This window comes from Jaculus jaculus, chromosome 8 (assembly GCF_020740685.1).
Source record: "Jaculus jaculus isolate mJacJac1 chromosome 8, mJacJac1.mat.Y.cur, whole genome shotgun sequence".
Classification (NCBI taxonomy): Eukaryota; Metazoa; Chordata; class Mammalia; order Rodentia; family Dipodidae; genus Jaculus; species Jaculus jaculus.
Window position 1 is genome coordinate 130,466,750 of NC_059109.1, and position 23,154 is coordinate 130,489,903.

A 23,154-nucleotide genomic window follows, 5' to 3' on the forward strand; every position below is an offset into this window, starting at 1 on the left:
GAAGAGAGGAAGGAAGGAAGGGAAGGAGGGAGGGAAAGGAAAGGGAAGGGAAAGAAGGAGAGAGGGAGGGAAGGAGGGAGGGAAAGGAAAGGGAAAGGAAGGAAGGAGAGAAGGAGGGAGGGAGGGAAGCATCAAGAGAGGAAGACTATGGAGAGCCACTGAGCAGGTATGCTCAGGGGAAAGAAATAGCAGAGGCGACCACAGGACCTCGAGGGAGCAGACCTGCCTCCCTTCCATCCATGCACACAGGGCTCTGGGGACAGCATGAGCTTCGAATGGTTTGGGATAAAAAAAAATGACTAATATTTGGGGTCTAAGCCTAAGCTTCCTTGTTTTATGTTTAGGGAAGAAGGGGAATTTGGCTCTTTCGTTCTATTTGGTGGAGATCTACTTACAGAAGTCCTTGGGTGGGTTTAACAAAAGTACCCACATGGTTTCACGTGTTTGATTCTGGCTGCATCGCCCCTTTGGAGGTTATGCCACAGTCAATGCACAGGCTGGAAATCCTCCTTGCCTCCTGTGGGGAGGAGGGGCTGGGAGGAGGGATAGGAGGAAGGCGGGGCGGGGGAGCCTTGGGAAGCTGTGAGTGCGGACTGCATGGCCTGGTGGGCGCGCTCAGCAGCCTGCGTTGGCTCCCCCAGTCCCGAGCACTGCGTTAGCTCAGGCGGCAGGGGTACGGAGCAGCTGGCCAGGAGGGCTCGGCCCGCAGCGCCCTTGGCCAGCTCTCTGAGGCACAGAAAAATAATAAAGCAGAAGCTCACAATCATACACACGTGTCATCACTTAACACCAAGGAGCTGGTACAGGTCCTCTCGTCTGGACAAGGCAGTTTGGCTTTGGAAGGAGGAAATTCCAAAATAAAGCTTTTGCAGGTGCCCGGCTAGGGCATGGACCATAGTCTACTTTCTGTCCCTACAAAGATCTAGGTGTCCTTAGCTGTAAGCTGGCCCTTGGGCCACATTCTTTTGGTTGCTGTGTCTGGGAACGCGTCTTCAAGAGGGATAGGAGTCATTTCTGCAAGCCAGAAAATGATCCCAAAGGGCTGGGGTCCCATCCCAGCACCTGCAGTTCTGTCCCTCTTCCCAGCCCCCAGGGCTCAGGCAAGTTCCAGCATCCTGTCGCGTTCTGGATGCAGGTTTGGGCAGCAGGCACTTGCTGTTTCATGGGAATCGACTGGAATGTGCTCGAGAGAGGAAGCAGGCTCCCACACCGAGCCGAGCCGAGCCGAGCCGAGCCGAGCCGAGCCGAGCCGGCGCTGGGCCTGCACATACAGTTCCAGCCAGAGGTGACGGAGGGGGCCACGAGCGGAGAGTCCAAGGTCCAAGGTGGAAGGTGTCTTGCTAGAATGGAGGCTTCTATGTCTGGTTTCTGGCAGGAGGGCCTGAAAACTCCTTCCTGATAATTTCATTGACTAGAAAAGAGAGGGAGAGAGAAGAGAGAGACATGTATGAAGGCACCAAAACACGTGCTCAATTAACTTTCTAGAACTCCAGTCCAGCTGCTTTCTGATACACATTTTTCTTTCTTGTGGTAATACATTTGACAAGTTTTATTTGAAAGTCAAGCAGAGGGCCGGAGAGACAGTTCAACAGTAAAGGCGGGGCTGGAGAGATGGCTTAGCGGTTAAGCGCTTGCCTGTGAAGCCTAAGACCCCGGTTCGAGGCTCGGTTCCCCAGGTCCCACGTTAGCCAGATGCACAAGGGGGCGCACGCGTCTGGAGTTCGTTTGCAGTGGCTGGAAGCCCTGGCGCGCCCATTCTCTCTCTCTCTCCCTCTATCTGTCTTTCTCTCTGTGTCTTTCGCTCTCAAATAAATAAATAAATAAAAAATAAAATAAAAAATAAAAAATAAAAAAAATAAAATAAAAAACAGTAAAGGCGCTTGGCTGCAAAACCTAATAGCCTGGGTTCAATTCCCCAGGAACCACATAAAGCCAGATGCACAAAATGGCACAGGTATCTGGAGTTCATCTGCAGTGGCTTGAGGCCCTGGGGTACCCATTCTCTCTTGCTTTCTCTCTCTCTTTCTGTGTCTTTGCAAAAATAAATAAGTATCTGAAAATGAAAGTCAAGCAGAGAAAACAATTATTCAAAGCTAAAGAGAAGGAAAGAAGGCAGAGTACCTATAAAACAGGAAGGAACTTCCCATTTGACAATTTTTAATGTAAGACATGCCCTCCTGTGTCATAGCCCCTCCCCCAAGAGAAGACTTTGGGCCACGCATCTGTGCGTGAAAACCAGAACAGTAACTGTCCAGTATTCTGGCTCTTTCCCCTTCTGTCTTTTAGTTCTTGCTCTTTCTTTCTTTTTTTTTGGGGGGGGGGTTTGGTTTTTTGAGGTAGGGTCTCACTCTAGCCCAGGCTGACCTGGAATTCACTATGTAGTCTCAGGGTGGCCTCGAACTCACGGCAATCCTCCTACCTCTGCCTCCCAAGTGCTGGGATTAAAGGCGTGCGCCACCACGCCCGGCTCCTTTCCTTCTTTTTTGTTTGTTTTACTGAGACAACTTTATTTGCTCGTAGAACTTGCTAAATACACACAGAACAAATACCAATAGAAATTGCACTATATTCAAATCTCCCTATTGTTCTGTATAAAATGAATGGTGAGCAGCATCCGTTGGAAAAATGGCTGTACGGACATTTATTATTTTATGCCCACTTATAAATGAAAACAAACCATTTTATTCAAGAGTATATAAAAGCTGGGACTTAATATCCATGTCCACAGAGGGTGTGTGGATTTTGGCAAAATTTCATCTTAGCTTGTCCATGTTCTGTCCTTTTCAAGATTTCCGTGTTCCACAAGGTCAACCAAACCCAGTGAGCTCCAAAAACATTCTTCAGTGACTAGGATGACTGCTTACTTATAGGGTTAATAAAAATGGTTCATGTGCTTGAAGCACTCTGACTACCCAACTGCCTGTGATCACCATGTCTGCAGAACACCTCGCATGGGATCATGTCTGAGAAAACCCAGGGGCCCTTCGGGAGTCAGAGAGGGAACTTCCACAGTCAGAACTCACTGGCCAGACACTTAAGCCCAGTATCTATTTCTTTTAGTACAGCTGAGGATTTTCCACCCGCTGTTCATGGAAGATGTTTCCAGGCTTTAGAAGTGCAAGGTGTACTCAGAGGGGCTTGGAACACCTTGCCACTTTCCCCAGGATTTACACATGGGATTCTAGCAAGAACCCTGGCTGTGATGCCAACCCCTGGTATGGAGAAGCCAGCTCATCTCTACCAACCAGGTAGCTCATCTAAGGTGTCAGTTACTGGCATGGGGCAGGGATATCCTAGAACAGCGGCTCTTGCCAAAGGCTTCCTTCAACATCCCTGGAAACCAGCTGCTGTCAGTGCTAGCCCACACTGGAGGGTTCAGAGAGCGCCTCTGAGGATTTTGCCCCCTGGTCCTGGGATGGAAGGGGAGAGGCAGTGACCCCCTTCACATGAGTCGTTCTCTGAAAGACTGGAGATGGGGAATCGGTATCAAGGGCTGGCACAGCCGCCCAACCTTCCCCTGCTCATGCTGGGCTCTCTGAGGTCTGGGGTGTTTGTCTCCAGAACCCCCTTGTCTGGATGAGTCTACAGCCCCATGCTAGCAGGGGTGGGAAATACATACAGCTTCACAGAGCAGACTGAGCCAGGGCTGTCTCTCAGCAACGTCCCCCTACCTTAACTGGCTAGGCAAACTTGACCTCAGTTGCCTCAGTTTCCCTATCTGCAACGTGAGAGTCTTAGCAGGGCATTCTTCTCGGGGTTACTGTGAGGGTGCTAGCCATGAAGGGAATAATTCCACGCAGGCCTCTGTGCCCGGTGAATGGGGCCTGCCGGCCGTCAGCAATGACAGTTAATGGCATAGTGAGCATCAGCGTGGCACAGCTCACCCTCACTGAGGCTCATGCTGACAGCCTGTGCCAGGTGAGCGCTCAGGTTCTAGAGCCAGGCAGCCTGGACCACACCCCAGTTCTAACTGTGACCCTTGCCTTGGTAAAATAACCATCCTGTGCCTCGATTTATCCAACTGTGTCAAAAAACTATGACTACCTCCCAGGGCTGTGGGGCTTGGGCAGGGTAAAGCAAGAGAATGACCCCGGTGTCTACTGTGTAACAGGTGTGGGTGGGCATCAGAATGGGTTCCTGTATGTTGGTGGACGTGTCCGCCTCTGAGGTTGGAAGTGGATGTTACTAGGGACTGGAGGTGGGGGGTAACTCAGCTATTCAGATACTCGGCACTACGGGGCAGGTACATGTGGTGTCCCAGGTACCAGGTGACTCCCCAAAACTGAATGGAATATGCCAGCCCCAGCCTTGGACCTCAGCCCTTGCCAGGGACCGATAAGTTACTGGCAGTGTGTGGATGGAGCGGAGGCTGTATGCCAAGGGAGGCGGCTGGGCCACTTCGCTCAAAGCTTGTCAGCGCTGGGACTCCAAAGGCCTTCGTGTTTTCTGGGCCTTGGAAATGAGAGGCGCCCACTCTTCGCCTCCATAGCCAGGTCCTCCTACCAGTAGGCAGCAGGCAGAGCTGCGGGCACTGAGGGACCCCACCAAGGTCCTCTTGAGACCTCTGCACCTCTTCAGAGTGAGGGACCCCACCAAGGTCCTCTTGAGACCTCTTCACCTCTTCAGAGTGAGGGACCAAGGCCAGGCCCTCAACATAGTTACACTGTCCTGCACTGAAATCTGGCTCTGGGTCCATTCTGAGGCCCCTCAGGACCCAGTGACCTGTCCCCATTCCTTCCACTGTCCCACAGCGGCTTCCATTCCACCTTCCAGCGTCTGTCCCTCTGGGCCCTCATCAAGCGCACACAGTCCCCATTTCTGGCACTTTTCTCCTCAGCTGGCATCATTCAGGGCTCAGACACTCACTCCTCACGGCCTGGTGTACTAAGTCTCCTCCACGCTCCTGACAGCGGGCTACCGCTGTGTGTGTGTGTGTGCGCGCGCGCACACGCTTGAGTGCCCTGCTGCATCCTCTGCCCTGGGACATGGGAAGTTGTCACAGTGTCACGGCGCTGACTAAAGGAACTTCGGGCCCCACTGTCAGCCCAACTTGCTCAGTTTAGGGAAGCTGGTTTTCCTCTGTTGTTTGATTGACAAGTGGATTTCTATGACGAAGCCACACATACCCTAGGGTGCTGGGTTGGGCAACATGGCTCAGGGCCAAGGAACATTTAATTCTCAATCCACCCTCATGACACAATTATCTTGCTGACGTAGGCAGCAGAGACAGGCAGTTTCTGGTCACAGCAGGCAAAGGGGATCAGGATGCGGACCCTCTACCATATCACTCCACTCACTCTGCAGCCTACAGAGCAAGCCAGAGCCTGGTGTAAAGTTCGGGACTCGACCCCTTGTTTCCGGGGCCTAGGACCTTCACTGTCTCTTGTATGTTGTCAGCAAGAGGCCATGTGACCTCTGAGTTAACAGTGGGCAAGGGCAGAGGCAGGTGATCTACTCGGGCAAGCTCCACCTTCTTAGGGCGGGATGAGGGGCAGGGGCGGAGGGGCAGACATCCACAGCTCGCCTCATCCCCCTTCATGCTCACCAAGGGGTGCTGCGATGACAGGCACGTGTGTCTGTGATCTTAAGGTGACTCTAAACCTGACCTCCAAGACTACCACCAGAAAACAAGAGAACAACAGACTTAAAGTGTACCAAAATTACTGAGTGGCTGGGTGCGGTGGCGCATGCCTTTAATCCCAGCACGTAGGAGCCAGGGGTAGGAGGATTGCTATGAATTCGAGGCCAGCCTGAGACTACACAGTGAATTTCAGGTCAGCCTGGGCTAGAGCAAGAAGCTACCTCGAAAAGCCAAAAATAAAAATAAAAAAATTCTGTATAAAGTTTCATCAGATATGACATGTATACCGTGATAGGCTACAACCCGGCAACAGTAGAAATCCACTGAAAATGGCTGCAGGCATTTGGAAATGGTTATGCTGGGGGCTGAGACGCCCTTGCCGCAAAGGGCTAGAGAATCCTTTCAGCTTTGAGGTTTCGGGGGGCTTTGTTCTCAACTATTAAGGTAGCCATAAGTGCAAATGGGCATGAATGTGTTTCAATTAAACTTTATTTACAAAACAAGCTAGGGGCCAGACTGGGCCCCAGCACCACAGTACATGCCAGTGGCAGAGGAAAAAGATAACAGGGTGTCTTCTTTGCTTATTTTGGGGTGCAACAATCTGGAGAAGCCAGAGCCTCGACTAATATCAAGGAATGATTCTGGGTTAGTTTAGTCAATTTCTTTTTTTTTAAAAAAAATAGTTTTGTTTATTTACTTATTTGAGACAGAGAGAATGGGTGCGCCAGGGACTCTAGCCATTGCAAATGCTCTCCAGATTGCATGCGCCACCTTGTGCACCTGGCTTATGTGGGTTCTGGGGAATTGAACCTGGGTCTTTAGGTTTCGTAGGCAAGCATCTTAATTGCCAAGCCATCTCTCCAGTCCTGGTTTAGTCTATTTCTGAAAGCTGGGGCTGAGCTCTGCTGCATCCTACTCTGGCCTGGGGATCGGCTGGAAGGTTCAGGCACCAGAGTACCAGGTCCTCCAACTCCCACCCGCAGAAGATGGACTACAGATGGAGAGCCACGCCCATTGGCCGTCAGTAAACAGCGAGGGAGCTCTCCTGCAGCCTTTGCCCCATAACTGCCCAGTCTGGAACTTGCCCCCAGAAGATAGCCATGGGGTGAGATGGGCCTGCACTTCTCTCCCAAACCTCACGTCTTTTCTGCAGCCTGCCCAGGCCTGGGGAGTGTCCAGTCACAAAGACCAGGGCCAAAAGTCTTCCTCTAGCATGCACAGGAAGGAGGAGTCTGCATTCATCTGGAAGTCCCTGGCCCTGATGAATTTACTTCCTGCTAGGGTCAGGAGGTGGCCGCACCTGTTGGCATAGGGAAAACTCTGCAGAGCTCACATGCCTTTGGGAATCTCCTCTGTAACCAAGGAACTGCACTGGGACTGACAGAGGGACAGGGGAGGGGGGGACAGGACTGGGCTTTCTTTGTCACTCACAACTCAGAGATGTTACCTGAGGGCACAGCTCTCTGGCTTTTTCTCTGTGAAGAAATTCCTCCTTCTTCTATGTTCTCCCAGGCCCCTCCCTAGGCTCTGAGGACTTAAGACTACTAGAGAAGAGCATTCTGGAATGCCCAGCCAGGCCTGACCATACAGGCTCAGTGAAAAGAACAGAAATCCTGTGATGAGCCTGAAGTCCCCGGATGTGAAGGGTCATCTGGCCAGCCTGAGACACAGTTGCTTTCCAGGCCCAAGAGGCAGAGCCACAAAGCAGCACCACTGGGCTCCACTAGGCACGGCTCTCTCAGCATGGGCAATGCCAGGTTGGTTTGGTGTTGTGTTTTGCTGTTTGCTTGTTTTTTTTAAGTTTTAATTTATTATTATTTTGTTTTCCAAGGTAGGGTCTGACCATAGCTCAGGCCGGCTTGGAACTCACTCTATAGTCTCAGGGTGGCCTTGAACTCACGGTGATCCTCCTACCTCTGCCTCCTGAGTGCTGGGATTAAAGGCGTGCGCTGCCACGCCCGGCTTGCTTGTTTGCTTTTGAGGCAGGGTCTCACCATCTAACCCAGGCTGACCTGGAACTCTGTAGCCCAAGCTGGCCTCAAACACATAGCAATCCTCCTACCTCAGTCTCCCGAGTGCTGAGACTAAAGGTCTAGCCTAGCTTTCACATTTCTACCACCCTGATTCCTGGAACAGGCAGCCTTTAGGAGGAAGGAGGGCCTGCGGCGGGTGCTCAGCCCGGAATGTCACCGTATTCATGTCCTGGTCCCTGACAGTGACTGCCACAGTGCTCAGCACCTGTCCTTCCTAGGAAGGTCTCATTCTGGTGTTGGCACATGTGCAGGCCACATATTCTGGGAGACGTGGATCTGAGCTGCCAGCCGCTCTGGACGAGCTGTGGGTGTGTGACTTCTGCTCACAATTTTTTCCTGTGATTTCAGTGTGATTCTGCCAAGGGCTCCCGCACCTGAGCTGTAAGGTAAGGAAGCCGCTTCGCAGACGGAACAAGAACTGGAAGGCCCGCGTGGCCCAACAAGCCAGGAGCCCGTGCCCGGACACTGCAGCCATCACGGGCTGGCTCCAGTGCCGCGGGCTGGAGAGCGGAGCGTGGGGCAGCGAGGGCAGGCAGGGGGTGAGGCGCAGGAAGGCAGAGGAGCGACTTCTCGCCAGTGTGTCCTCACCCAGCCCCCCACAGCTAGCGGCCCAGGCTCTGATGCAGCCAAATGCAGTCAAGGCAGATCAATCAAGCTGTGGAGGCCACGTGAGGGCCGCTGAGCCACGGCGGGAAAGTCACTGCTCTCATTTCATGTTACAGGCCAGGGCAACGCAAATTAGCAGCCTATTAATAATGCTGTCAAAAGACACAAGAAAGCTGAGGGAAGGGCCCAACCCTAGAGTCGGGGGTCCCAGATGGGGGACACTTGTACCCTTCCCCAGGGCAGAGCGTCCCTTCTTGACCGACAGCGGGACACTGTCCAAACGCCGAGACAGGCTGCATCTGTCCCTGAGGGACACTCCTGGTCGGGGGTGATGGGGTCCCCAGGACAGCATGCAAATCCTCAGGGCCTGACCCCTCTCCTCCCCACCCCAACTCCAGGGGACTGAGAATGTCCAGGCTGTCCAATTTGGAAGTGGGGGAGCCCAGCCCCAAAGAGCAGGAAGTGGTGTCCATAAGGACAGTTGGCAGATGAGGAAGGGGCCTTTGGCTTGTGCCATTTTGAAACACCCAGCTGGTAAACCACGGGAGAAGAAGACGACAATTACCTTTAACTTTGATTTCTTGGGTCAAAGATCACAGTCATGCTGTTTCATAATATGTTTTGTATCCAGCTAAGGTGTGTGTCTATCAGCTCTGAAAAAGATGTGCAAAATCATTTTTTGAGAAGAAAAAAAAAAAGTCACCGTTGACCTCTGTTGTGCTTCTAACTGGTCTCTTCCAGCCACTCGGACCCAGGAGAGAACTCTAACCCTTGGCTGTGACTTAAACCCAAACTCTGCGTCATTTTCACTGAGCTGAGGGACTTTATGCATGAGAACTGGGGGTGGGGGTATCCCAGGTCAGAGGGCTTCAGCAAGACAAGGGTTGGGTGTTTTTAAAGCAAGACCAAAGACCTCAACTGTGGAGTTCCGATGGCCAGTTAAAGAGGTAAAATAAAGATGGCTTCCACCCGAGTCTAAAGAAAAGCAGGATCTCAAGAGGGAGACGCTGCGACATTCCTTACTCCTTACTCCTAATAGCACCTCAGCGGTCATGTGCGTGTCTGATGGGGGAGGCCAGCGTGGGAACCTCTCAGCGATCCAGGGCACCGTTCAGCTCGGGCGGTAAACACCCCCTTTTCTTAACAAGGCAGCTAGCATCCCTGATGGCACCTGCACGGAGCGGCATGTCTACCAGCTTTAAACATTGACAGTAAGGAACCCCCACTAGCACCCCTTGTATCTCCTATTTCTATTCAGATGTCCCAGAAGACATCCTTAAACAAAGGGCAGGAGATGGGCAGATCAAGTCTGGACTGTGTTTTTTTTTTTAATTTTTTTTTTGTTTTCATTTATTTATTTGAGAGCAACAAACAGAGAGAAAGACGCAGAGAGAGAGAGAGAGAGAGAGAGAGAGAGAGAGAGAGAGGGAGAATGGGTGTGCCAGGGCCTCCAGCCACTGCAAACAAACTCCAGACGTGTGCGCCCCCTTGTGCATCTGGCTAACGTGGGTCCTGGGGAATCGAGCCTCGAACCAGGATCTTTAGGCTTCACAGGCAAGCGCTTAACCGCTAAGCCATCTCTCCAGACCTGGAATGGTTTTAGGTGCAATGCACTATACTCTCTGAGAGAGCTTTCTGGGAAAAATAAAACACCCTATTTATCATCTTATGCATATATATGAGTGGGTATAATTATTATTAAAATCAGATACCTCATGGGAAGGGATATAAACAATAGAAAAAAAATTATACAATACATGGTAGTTTGAATAGAAAGTGTCCTCTATAGACTCATGTGTTTCAATACTTTATTCCCAGTTGGTGGAGCCTTGTCAGAAGAAGTATGTCACTGGGGGAGGGGACCTGAGGTGTTATAGTCCATCCCCACTTTCTGTTCTTTACTTCCTCTCTGTTCACGTGACAGCGTGATGCCCCTGCCACCCTTTCCCCACCATGGCACACTCTACCCTCTGGAGCTATAAGCCTACATAAGCCTTTTCCTTCTGGCTGGGCATTTTTGTCCCAGCCACGAGAAAGTAACTGCTAGCAAAACCCAAACGTGTCAATCAAACAAAGCTCCCAGACTACTTTGCGGAGCAGCCAACTCCTCCTCCTGGGCCTGGGGCTCGCGTTGTACTCTGGCTTGGCCCTCTGAGAGAACTTCCTACCCTTTCACTATCTGTGTGCACTTCTTCAAGCTTTTCAACAGACACCAAGAACCAGACAGAGACCACCGGAAGCAACAAGGCTAGGCATTTGCTTTCACGAAGAAGTTATACTTTTCACAGCTCTTGCCCCTTGGAGCAAGGAAGGCATCTGAGAAGAATGAGGCCCTGGTTGTCATTTCACAAGCTTGCCATCCGCATTTTCTCTCTCATTCGAAATGACAGCAAAGACCTCGTCTTCCCCAGCGCCTCTGAAGGAGCACATATAAAGGCCTGAGCCCTTCAGCTGGAGAGATGGCTTAGCGGTTAAGCGCTTGCCTGTGAGGTCTAAGGACTCTGGTTCGAGGCTCGATTCCCCAGGACCCACGTTAGCCAGATGCACAAGGGGGCGCACGCATCTGGAGTTTGTTTGCAGTGGCTGGAGACCCTGACGTGCCCATTCTCCCTCTCTCTCAGCCTCTTTCTCTCTCTGTCTGTCACTCTCAAATAAATAAATAAACAAAATTGAAAATAAAGGCCCGAGCCCACTTTCAATGCCATACTTAGGAATGAATTCAGGGTTCCTTTTCTCCTTTTGCCATGGAGGAGCAGAATCCGCATTTGTCAGCAAGCCTGAATGCACTCTCAAGGAGAGATGGGGACCCCTGGAGTGTCCTCTTCCAGACAGAATGCTCAAGCAGGGGCTCTTTTAGCACTTAGAGCCCTGAATTTCCAACCAACCTGTGTTGGTCCCAGGCTGCAGCGCGGGGCGAGAGGACCACCTCTCCTCTCCCCCTCACAGCTGCTGTGGTGTGGCAGGGACTACTGTGCGTTCCTGGCCTCTCCTGTGCCGCACATGTCCCCTCTCCAACATCCCAGGTGCAGGTGGTCCTGTGGCCTACACAAGACAATTCCTTCGGGCCTTCAAAGCTTTGTGCCACCCTGACAGTGGCCACATTAATGCTTATAGCTCAGACCATCACCCCTGGACTTCACCCATAGACGATGAGGGCGATCACTGTCCACCTCGAATTTAACGTGGCCCAAACCAGTATCTGGACCCTCACTAACCCCCTCTCCAAAATACCCCCATTACAGTTTCACCTGTTCCCACTGTAGACTGCTGAATTTCTTTCTTTTTTTTTCAACTCTCACGTAGCTGAGGCTGACCTTGAACTTCTGACCCTCCTGCCTCTGCTTCCTAAATACCACCACATCTAGCTTTCGTAGTGCTGGGGATGGAACCCAGGGCTTCGTGAAAGCTAGGCAGGCAATCCACCAACGACGCCACATCCCCAGCCCCAGTCCTCACTGTTGGAAACATGGTTCCCAGCTTATGACTGTTCATGCCCCACTTGGGGTGCACTGACTCCTTGGGGTGCACTGACTCCTTGGCTCCCAGTCCATCTTTACACAAATGTTTCTAGATCTTCCCTTGTGTTCAACCACCAACTTCCACTTGCCACCACCAGGGCCCCCTCCAGGCTGGGGTTCCGCTCAGCAGCAGGGTGGCGCTGTTGGAACTACAGAAGACACTTTGCTCCCCTTCCGCCCCCACTGTGCTCCCAGAAAAACAGCTCCCGAGTGCGCGTGCCCCGGGGGCTGCGAGGGTTTCACTCTCTCCCAAGCCCATCTCAGCAGGGTCATGCAGGTCAAGGTCACTCTCTGGGAGGAGCCAAGGAATGCAGGTGAAAGGACAGAGCCTGTTGCTGGAGCACCAAACGCCCTGGTACTGGTACCGGGGAGGCCCGCTTGCACTGCCCCAGTGGGCTCTCAGGTGGCACTGATGAGGAGGGCCAGTGCTGCCGTCACTCGAACACCAGGTCTATCTGTGTGCTGAGTGAGGCACAGCTTCCTTTTTGGTCGCATGGCCTCACCCCTGCCTGCTGTTGGTGGAACCCAGAGGCATGAAGTCTGAGGAGTGACCTCTCCATTCAACTAAGGGCTAAAACATAACTAGGGACCTGGATGGCCACCACATGGCCCAATTAAAGCCTCTCAGCGTCTCCGGGGATGGGGACAGGATTCCTATGATCAGGCCAAGTGACTGGGACAGAGAAAGGGGAACTTGCCCCAGAATGGACCCCCAGCCAAGTAGAGATGTGGCTCTAAGGGCCTGGCCAACCTTTTCTCTGAGCAGCACCCACCTGTTCTGATTCCCAAGGTGCCCCTTTCCAGCGTGAACCAGGAGGCACTGAAAGCCACGTCACCGTCACCTACTGTGCTTTCTGGACTGAGAAGCCTTCTCTCAGCTGGCCAGACAGATGATAAGCCAGGAACTGGCCTTGCAGAGTCCTGGCTACAGTTTTCCTAAGTCAAAGACGCACACTGACTTTAGAAGCTTCTGGAACCAAAGCCCCGCACCAATGGATCTGCCAGAGTCTTGCACTGCTTCTTGCAGGGCCTCAGTTTCTCCAGCCATGAACCTGGGATAAGAACACCCTGTAGCCAAAGACGTGATTGCCTTGTGCTTATTAATGCTGCAATAGGGTTCCTTAATGAAGAACAGCGGGGAGACAGCCCCATCTCACACAGACCCATCCGATACCTAGGACTCCATTCTATCTCCCAACCCATTTAAACAGGAATGAGGCTTCACCCGCCCCTGCAAGAGTTCTGCTCAGTGGCCGGGAATAAGCAGACGGACATGGAGAGGCGTTCATTTTGTGGGTAGGTGTCTTGTAAGGTTAGAGCCAAACACTTGCACAAGACATTGCATTTCTGTCCCCCCTTCAGCTTTGGATTTTACACAATTACTTTGAATACAGCTTTGTAGGTGGCTCACAGATTCACTTCACCATGAAAGTGCAGGGGTCCCCTGACTTAAGGACCCATCTCTGGATGAGTCACACAGGTGCTTTCCTGACTCCTGGGGCCACAGGCATATTGGGGTACATGGGCTAGGATGTGGGTGGCAGCAATGACTGTGTGTTGAGCCCATGGGTGGGCGAAGGTCTAAGGCTCAGCTTGTTAGCTCTGATCCAAGGAGTCACCACCCTCCACGCTCAGATGTTTGTACGTCCTGGGAAGAAGGACCTTGCGCGTGACCTTTCCTGCCCTTGGCTGCCCTCCCAGGAAGAAGGGACTGGACCCCCTGTGTCAAGTCACGATGTGAGCGCGGAGTGTGCCCCTGGGCCGGGTTCTGTTCTCCAGCTCAGCGGCATGAGCATTCTGAGCATGGGCAACTGAGTGTGACACGTCTCCTGTCGATCAGGCCTCCGCAGGGCTTCTGCAGCACAACCGAGCCGCCGCCGTGCGGGTTTCCGCCGTGCGGGTTTCCTGGCCCGTCGCCCCCTCCTCTCGCCCCAGCGTGGGCAGCGGGCCGCTGAAAGACAAGCCGAGCAGAGCGCTCCCCCCTGCGCCTCCGAGCAGCCCGCCTTCAGGAAACAGCCGGCCAAAGCCACAGAGCAGCCGCCACCACAGAGATGATGAAATAAATGTCTAATTATTCAGGAAGCCAGTCTTCTCTTGGGGTTGAGGACTCACTCAAGGCCTGCTCTATGACTTCTGAGACTGAACTTCCTTGTCCTACACTGGAGGTGGCCCGGGCCCGGGGGAGGCGGCCCACACCTCCAGGTGGGTCATGGCATGTAGAAGCCTGAGGCCGTCCAAAGGGCTCCCTCCTCCTTCCTCCTGCGTGTGACAGAACCACACACAGCAGTCCCCTCATCTAAGAGGAGGTCAACAGCTCTAGGTCTGGCTTCACGAGACCACCTACAGATGCCAGTTTCATTGGGCAGTTTCTGGCTACTCCAGCCCATCTCGCTCCCCCAGCAACTCGCTTTCTACCTCATCCTATGTCCTGTAGGCGCCACCACGTGCTCAACAGCACATCCCGCAACACAGAACCCCTGCACACGTGTCCACGAACTTCCAAAGCCAGGGTAAGCCCACTTCCCACGATCAGCCACCCTGACCGTGGCACATTCATTCCCTCACACCACCACCTGCTCTTTTGTCCTGTGTTTTTAGCTCTTCACTTCCCCATAGCATCGTCTAGCCCCCGCTAACCTCCCTCCTACCTTCCAGATTCACAGGCAAGAGAAGCGGTATCTGCTTCCACAGGGAGCACACTGCACGAGGTCCCAAGCAAGGCCCAGCCCCTGTCAGAAGTGTCCCCCCCCCCCCCCGAGTGACAGCCGCAGGCCTGGCCTCAGCTCTTACACCTCCATGTTGCCTGGGGTGACTGCCTCTGAGATACTGTTCCTGCGGGGTCCTCACTCCTGAGTGGCCCCTCGGTCACATCCTCCACCTGGCTGTCCTTGCTGTGGGCTGAACTATGTCTGACCCCCGCCTCCAAGGTGATGGCATTTGAAGCCTGGAGACAATGAGGGTTAGGCAGGGGAGCGGTGATGGTGGGGCATTATGAGTTAGGGGTTCAGCTTGGGGGTGGAGTGCTGGCCTAGCATGTACAAGGATCTGGGCTCATGCTAAACTCTGGGAAAAAAAAAAATATGGGGCGGGCTGGAGAGATGGATCAGTGGTTAAAAGGCTTCTACAGAGCCAAAGGACCCAGGTTCAATTCTCCAGGACCCATGTAAGCCCGATGCACGAGGTGGTACATACGTCCAGAGTTCGTGTGCAGTGGCTGGAGGCCCTGGTGCACCCATTTTCTGTCTGTCTGCATCTCTCTCAAATAAATAAATTTAAAAAATTTTTTTTTAAAGGGGACGGTCTCTTAAGATGGATTTTGGTGTCACCAAAGACACCAGGGGACAGGGTGCCTGTCACACAGGTGGACACAGCGGGAAGGCGGTATCTTCCAGGCAGGAGAAGGCCCGTTCCAGAGCCTGTCCTGTCCCTGCTGGAGCCTTGACCTTGGACATCCGGGGTCCAGAACTGTGAGGATGTGGACAGCTGCGGTGTAAGTCGCCCAGGTTTTGGTGTCTTGTTACCAGCCCGACTGACCGCTACCGTCAGTCCCCCCACACGCTGGCCGTAGTACGTTCCCCTTTAACGTCCCGTCCCACCCTCGCCTGCCAGGGATGCCTTCAAGGGTAACTGATTTGTCCATGGTAGAGTCGCAACAAAGAACAGACTCTGCTGCCACCTACTGCCTTGTACTCCAAACCCCTCTCCTCTGCCCCTGCCAGCCACCCATGCCTGCAGGTCACTCCAACTGAGCACCCCTCACTCCAAAGGTCCCCACCTCGCACAATGCAGCTGCTATGCTCCAAAGGCCTCCCTGAACTCCAATGCGGTGGCACCTCTGGGTGTCTCCGAGGCTGAGGGCCATGGTCAGCTTGGTTCAGGACCATGCAGAGGGGTGAGGGGCTCACACCCTGGGGAAAGCTTTGTGAGAAGTGATCAGGAGCCACACTGCTTGGGTTCAAATCCCAGCTCTGCCACACATCCCTTGTGGACTTCTAGCCACCTCTGGAGAAGGTGGATCAGTTTTTCCTGGCTCCAAAGTTTTAGGACCGGCACGGGCAATGTGCTCTCGATGGTGCCTGGGACACAGTGAGCGCTCTGTGTCTAAGTCACTGAGGGAAACGGAGCCGATCGAAGCCTTGAACCTCAGTGTTCCCATCTGTAATATGGGAATGCACGCATCTGGGCTCCATACTGTTTCTTCTCTCATCATCCCTGTCTCTCAGACCAGCGTAGAGGTCATCTAGTCCAAAAGCCACATTACTCCACACTAGTTCATCCTCCACCAAAGCACTTTCTCCTGAGGTGTGAGGTGCATTTTCAGAATGGGAGGGTCTGAGGCCAGCCTGCTCTCAGAGCTGTATTGTTACATCCTGCCCAGACACACCCTTTCCAGCCCCCACCACACAGTGCACAGGCTGAGCTGGGCCAGCAATGCACCAAACCAAAGGTGTTCTGAGTCACCCAGTCCTGCAAACCAGAGGCCTCCGGAAGCCAGCCTGGCCAGAAGACCCGCACGGCACCCAGATACATTCCGAGCAAGGCCTCGGGGCTTACGAGAAACACATTTCATCCCAAACTGTCCCCAGCTCTCGGGATGAGTAAACAGGGCAGAGGTGCTAACCAGCAGGGAGGAGCAAGCTGCTCTCTGTGTGTGGGAGGGGAGACGCCCAAGCACCTGCTCCAAGAAGCCAGGCAGGAGCCACCCACCTAACGCCGTGCCTCTAGGGAGACGCTTTCACTCAACAGTGGCCAAGCAACATGGGATGGCTTTGTTGGGCCTGACCCATCCCAGCCTCCTCTTTGTCCCCGTCCCCTTCTATGTCCACCTAGCACCCTTACCTCCAGTGAATTATCAAAACCCCAGAGCTCCATGGAGGGGCGGAGAGAAGAATGCAGAGGGGCAGGAGCAGGAGGGGAGCAGCTGCGATTCAGGGCCTAGACGAGGAGAAGCCATGCTTGGAAAGGTGGGCAGCCCTTGGGCAAGCTCCTACACAGGCCCCATGCTTTGACATATGTCACCCGGCTATGCTCCACCTGGGCCCTGCAGGAGGCAGACACCTGGCTTTGGAGATGGAAACAGGCTCTGCGGACATACTGGTAGGAGAAGGGACTCTGGGTTGCCGGTGGTTAGTGTGGATATAGACTGGTGTTTTGGGAAGGGGTAGGGTGGCTCAGGACCATACAGAAGCCCTTGTATTTGGAAGCTGGTGACATTTTAACACCAACCCATACTTCCTGAAGGCAGGGACCTTGTCTCTGTGGCGCTCTGAGGAGTTCCCTAGAACCTAGGGCAGAGCCTACATGTCTGAAACTCCAGAGGGAAGATCACCGCTCACATTGGCAAGAGTTGGACCCGAGGTGACGTGACACGGCTGAGATATGCGCACTGAGCTCCAGAGGGACCTGGAACCTTCTGTGCACTGTGCCACCCCCAGGAGTGAACAGTAAACAGCTGTCAGGTGAATGAATGATTCCGAAGGGAAAAGAAGCAACGAAAAGATTACAGCTTCTAAGTATTGGCGTCCGGTACAGGTGCCATCAAGTGAGGTTGCAGGACCCTAGAGAGCTAGCTCGTCTATAGAGAAGATTCTCAGGAAACGAGGGTCATTCTCTACAGTTATAAAGCAAAGGACAGATGGTGCCCTGAGCTTTTGGCTACACTGTTTACCAGCCTGGAAATCCCATCCCCAAAGCCCCAGCCTGAGGCCCAGGCTTTCTAGAGCATGCGGCACTGGGTGTGCGCCCAGGGGACACATTAAGGCACGCAGCAGATGTGGTGGGACAAAAACCTGTGAAGCTGGGACTCTGCCTTCCCTTTGCCACCCGGCCCAATTGGAGGAAGGAAGAAATGACTCCCCCACGTGTAAGCATTGCTGTCCCAGGAGCCTGTTTCCTTAGCCATAGGAATAATGAGAAAGTGCCCGTGAAAGGACCGAGGCAAGAAGTAGATTTTCAAAGGAGCAGATCTATGGGGATGGAGAGGTGGTTTAGTAGTTAAGGCGCTTGCCTATGAAGCCTAAGGACCCAGGTTCAATTCCCCAGTACTCATGTAAGCCAGATGCTCAAAGGAGCAGATCTTGGGAACTCTGAGTGGCTTAGAGCTGGGGTCATTCTCCCACTTGAAGCTTGTCCTGGACCAACCCTGGGAACATCCCAATACCTCAGAGCTTCATGGGGGGAGGTAGGACAAGGCAGGCTTTGAAAGATCACACCCACATGGCGAGACCATGGCTGGGAATGGCAGCAAGTGTCAGGATATAGTTGGCCCAGTCCAGGCAGCATGTCAGTGCTTCCTACAGCAGGGCCAGGTGAGACTCAGGACTCTGAGTTTTTCACAAGCTGTGTGGTGATGCCGTGTGGCCAACTGGATGCTGCTGCTGGGGGATGGTCATCCACAATTATACTCACTTGCCTGCACAGCCAAAGGACCCAGGTTCAGTTCTCCAGGACCCACATAAGCCAGATGCACAAGGTGGCACATGCATCTGGAGTTCGTTTGCAGTGGCTAAAGGCCCTGGCACATCCATTTTCTCTCTCTCTTGATATATATATCTCAATTAAATAAAAACAAAACATTTTCATTAAAAAATTGGGGGCTGGGGAAATGGCTCAGTAGTTAAAGGCACTTGTTTACAAAGCATGAGCGCCCAGTTTAGATTTCCTAATACCCATGTAAAGCCAAATGCATAAAAAATGGCACACGTATCTGGAGTTCATTTACAGCAGCCAAAGGCCCTGGTGCACCCATACTCCCTCCTTTCTTTCAATTAAAGAAAATTAAAAAAAAAAAATCAATAGCTTTAAAAAAAAGACAGGGCTGGGGAAATGGCTCAGTGATTAAAAGAGCTTGCTTGCAGAGCCTGCTGGCTTGGGTTTGATTCCCTAGTACCCATATAAAGCCAGATGCACAAAGTGGCATAAGTGTCTGGAGTTTGTCTGCAGTAGCAAGAGACCTGGGTGCACCCATTCTCTCCCTCTCTCAAGTAAATAAATAAAAATGGTTTTTTAAAAGACACTATCACGGGCTGGAGAGATGGCTTAGCGGTTAAGCGCTTGCCTGTGAAGCCTAAGGACCCCGGTTCGAGGCTCAGTTCCCCAGGTCCCACGTTAGCCAGATGCACAAGGGGGCACACGCGTCTGGAGTTCGTTTGCAGTGGCTGGAAGCCCTGGCGCGCCCATTCTCTCTCTCTCCCTCTATCTGTCTTTCTCCCTGTGTCTGTCACTCTCAAATAAATAAATAAATAATGAACAACAAAAAAAATTTAAAAAAAAAAGACACTATCACAACGTACCAATCAAAGAAATCTAAAGGTGTGTCAGTAGCTGATGTGACAAGTGTCGAGCGGTGTTGTTGACAGGAGTGTCAACCGGCACAACCACTTTGCAAGACACGTCAGTGTTGTCTCCAAAGCTGGAGACGCGCACGCCCAAGCAATTGCACGGGCGGGTCTCGTTCTAGAAACTCCTCTGGGTGCAAAGAGGAAAAGAACATTCCAGACATGCACGTTCTCGGTCTCCCCTTACCCCTGGGACACCCGGAAACCTACAGACATACTTAAGACTGTCACATCTGGGGTGGGCTGGAGGGTTGCTGTCACTGGGTAGGTAGAGGCTGGAGGCTGAACACCTCTCTGTGCACCGAAGGCCCCTGTGGCAGGATGGTCTAGCACAAAATGTCCAAAGGCCAAGTTGAAAAATTAAGATGTTTAGAGGTTTCCAGGCTTTCTGTCCCCTGAGGCTATTGTGCCTGTTCATTTAGCTATCCATTTCCCCATCTAAGGGTCCCCTATGCATTCCTCGGGGATAAAGATTGCACTCAACACACAGGAGGTCAACAACTACAGGAGGCCAGAGGTAAAAAACTGCTAGGAACTTGTGGTGGTTTGACTCAGGTGTCCCCCATAAACTTAGGTGTTCTGAATGCTAGGTTCCCAGCTGATGGAGATTTGGGAATTAACGCCTCCTGGAGGCGGGCTCATGGGTGTTATAGCCAGTGTCCCCTTGCCAGTGTTTGGCACATTCTCTTATTCCTGTTGTCCACCTTATGTTGACCAGGGGATGAAGTCCACTCTCTGCTCATGTTGTTGTTTTCCCTGCCATCATGGAGCTCCCCCCTCGAGCCTGTAAGCCAAAATAAACCTCTTTTTTCCCACAAGCTGCTCTTGGCTGGGTGATTTCTACCAGCAATGCGAACCTGACTACAACAGACTACGGACCATTCAGCTTCGTCTTGGAGCTATTTTCTTTGCACACAGATCCCAAATCCATTTTCCTTATATTAGCCACTCACAGGAGTGGGTGATGCACACAGGAAAACTACATTTCCCAGCCTTCTTTGTGACTCAGTGTGGTCACATGATAAGGCTCTGGCCAATGAGGTGTTCATCAAAAGGACAATGGGTTGTATTATTAAAGGAAGCATCATGCCCTCCTTCACCCTTCTCCCTCCTCTCTTTCTATCTTGGAGGTTCAGATGAGGATAGGACCCTAAGAATGGCAGGACTGTGAGGCAGAAGCAGCCTGGGCTTCAAATCCCCGTCCCATGCTGTTGACTGATGACGAAGCTATCTGCGGTGGTTTGAATATATGGCCCCATAGACTTAAGCACTTTTGATTAGATTAATCTTGCAACTTAACGTCCCCAGCCTGCCGGAGGAGGTGTCTCTGGGGATGGATATCTCGTAGTCCAGCCCTTGGGTGTGTCAAGGGCCACTCTGAGCTCTGCTGGCTGTTTGGTAGCGTCTCTGCTACGGGTCTACGGAAGCAAGCCAGCCTCTTCTGCCTTGATGGAACTTGCCCTGGATCTGTGAGCCTGAAACAAACCCTTTCCTCCTATAAGGTACTTCCAGTCAAATGTTTGTCCCAGCAACGAGAAACACCATCCATGCTGTCTAAAACAATCCCTGTTCCCTTCGGGTGTGAGTTTGATCAGCAGGTAACCATCACCTGCCCTGAAAACTGACTGCTCTGAGATTACACTGGCGGGTTCCAGAATGCTGCAAGGGACCGGGGCCAGCCAGCAGCCTGGAGCGCCTTCGTGACTTCCCCTGCACGCCAGGCCCGCACTCTGCACACGGGGTTCCTTCCTGCCTGAAGCCTCCGAGCCCAGCACTGCGCCAGGGAAAGAAAGGACAGGAAGTCATTTGGCTGCGTCCAATGACAAGGACAAAAGGAACTGTACAAAATGGCCCGTTCAAATCTTAAAACATCAATTATGTTTAAATCCATGAGTTCATAATGGTACCAAAAAAAAAAAAAAAAAAGAACCCAAAACAACCCTAATTGATCCCCAGGGTAGGATGTTAATGAACTGATGCATTATTTTAAAACTGGTGAATAAAGGGGAAGAATCAGGCATTCATCCCACTCTCCCTATCTATATGAATTCTCCCATTGTGGCTGCAGGGATTTTCCCTTTATAGAAGTTTTCCAGCCAACAGAAGAGGAAGGGGTGGACGGAAGAGAATCGAGTGTCACCATGTAGCCATCAATGTGCCAGTGAATTCAAGGAGGGAGTCTTCACTAGCGGGTGGTCACTCGGTGTCACACACGTCCTGCCAAGGTTGCCTCGCCACCTGTGAGGTAATCTGGCAACAATGGCTGAACCCAAACCTGTGGCACCTCTTGAATGGACCTCGTAAGACATGCCAAGGACAGAGGGGCGCGTTGACCTTCACCTAGGGACCTGCTAGGCAAAATCCAGGTGGGGAAAAAATGTCACAGGATCGAGTACTAAGTTCTTTGCAACAAGACAATGGCTGAATCACTGTAGTGGTGGCTCTGCCCCCCCCCCACACCCCGCCACAGTGGTTTTACCATTTAACCTAGAAGATGCGACTTTAGACAGACTCAGAACTAAGCCACTCGCCCGCCCTGATATTCATGCAAACAATTGATGCCATTAAAAGAAAGAAGAGAAACTAAGAATAATTGGCAAAACAAGCAAGGGTGCTGTTTTCTTGGTGAACCGGGTACCAGCACAAGGGTGAAGATCAGCACAGAGAACAACCAACACCTACCAAATCAGATATCCAGAGACACAGAGGCTCCCAACACCTCAGCACTGAAGCAGACAAATGAACCCAACATGGCTCAGGGAAATTTTGTGGAAGAGGGGGCGGAAAGAATGTCAGAGCCACACTTTGGGTCATGAGAAGCAGAGACATTTCTCTTACCCATAACTGTGGACTAGCTCCACAATGCATGACCCATATACCTCAACAAGGGGCCAAGGGGAGGGGATAGGACATGGACGAGCCTAACAATGGCATCAACTTGACTGTATTCACTGAGTACAAAAGTAATTATTAAAAAAATTTTTAAAAAGTAAAGGAAAGAAGAAAGAAGAGTCACATCCTGGGATTCCTTCTTACATCATCAACTTGCTCTCGAAGGGTCACAGAGTCTATTACTGAGAAAATCCCAAATTTCTGGGCATGGTGGCATACACTTTTAATCCCAGAATTTGGGAGGCAAGAGATAGGAGGATCATTGTGAGTTCAGTCAGCCTGAGCTAAAGTGAGACCCGACCTTGGAAAACAAAAACAAAACAAAACAAAATGCTTTCATGATGCTTACGAGTCAACTGGAAGTGTGATTGTCATTAATTTTCTTTCCTTTTTTGCATGTTCATGCGTATATACATGTTCATATGTGTGTGAAGGCCACAGGTCAGTGTTGCATGTCTTCATCACTCTCTCCCTTATTTATTGAGGCAGGATCTCTCACTGAACCTGGAGCTCAAACCCCAGGGATCTTCCTGCCTCCGCCTCCCCTCCCCTCAGCACTGGGGTTATAGTCATGCGCTACACCTGGCTTTTTTACACGGGTGCTGGTGACATGAACTTGGTCCTCATTCTTGCACACTTTAACCATGAAGCCCTTTTCCCCACACGCCGTGTCACTAATGTTCAAGCACGCTAGCGGCTTCTATTTCTCAGCCTCTTTCTTTTAGGGAGATGCCTACTGAAACGATATGTCATGAGATCTGACGTCTAGGGTTTGCATCCAGCTCTTCCTGCATGACGGGGCTGGGACAGGGTCCACAGAGAAGGCAGACTGGCCCCCAATCAGGCAATCATAGAAGTGTCGTGGTGTACACGGGGAGGGACACTCTATTTGCCGTCATCAAAACTATGCCATGTGGCAGGTAGCGGTAGAGCCATGTCTGCTGAGGGGTCAGGAACAGCAGCTTCTGGTGGCCATGGTCTCTTCCCTATGCTTGATGAGGGAGACCCTGCTCTGTGCTCCCAGTGGGCAGCTCTGCTCTGTGTCAACGCCATTACTGTGCTGCACCCCCAAAAGGAGCTGTCAGACTTGGAGAGGAGTCAGGAATCACGTCTCAGCCAATGAACCGGGCCAAGGGGACCACTGACGGTGGAGATGGATTGCTGTCACACTGCTTAAGGGACATGGC

The 23,154-nt window shown here is 52.1% G+C and overlaps 1 protein-coding gene across 2 annotated transcripts in view; it reads right to left on the minus strand.

Moving 5' to 3' along the window:
• Positions 1-394: 394 nt before the first annotated feature.
• The window catches only part of Nfatc2 (nuclear factor of activated T cells 2), a 139,020-nt gene continuing 116,260 nt past the window's right edge, over positions 395-23,154 (minus strand). Inside the window, exons 9-10 of one of the 2 annotated variants that reach the window (XM_004663859.2) lie at positions 8,786-8,873; positions 395-1,411 (exon numbers count right to left, since the gene is read on the minus strand). In XM_004663859.2, coding sequence (XP_004663916.2) covers positions 8,830-8,873 — 44 coding nt within the window. In that variant the 3' untranslated portion in view covers positions 395-1,411; positions 8,786-8,829. The remainder of the gene's footprint in view (positions 1,412-8,785; positions 8,874-23,154) is intronic. The other variant, XM_045156291.1, reaches the window with a different exon arrangement.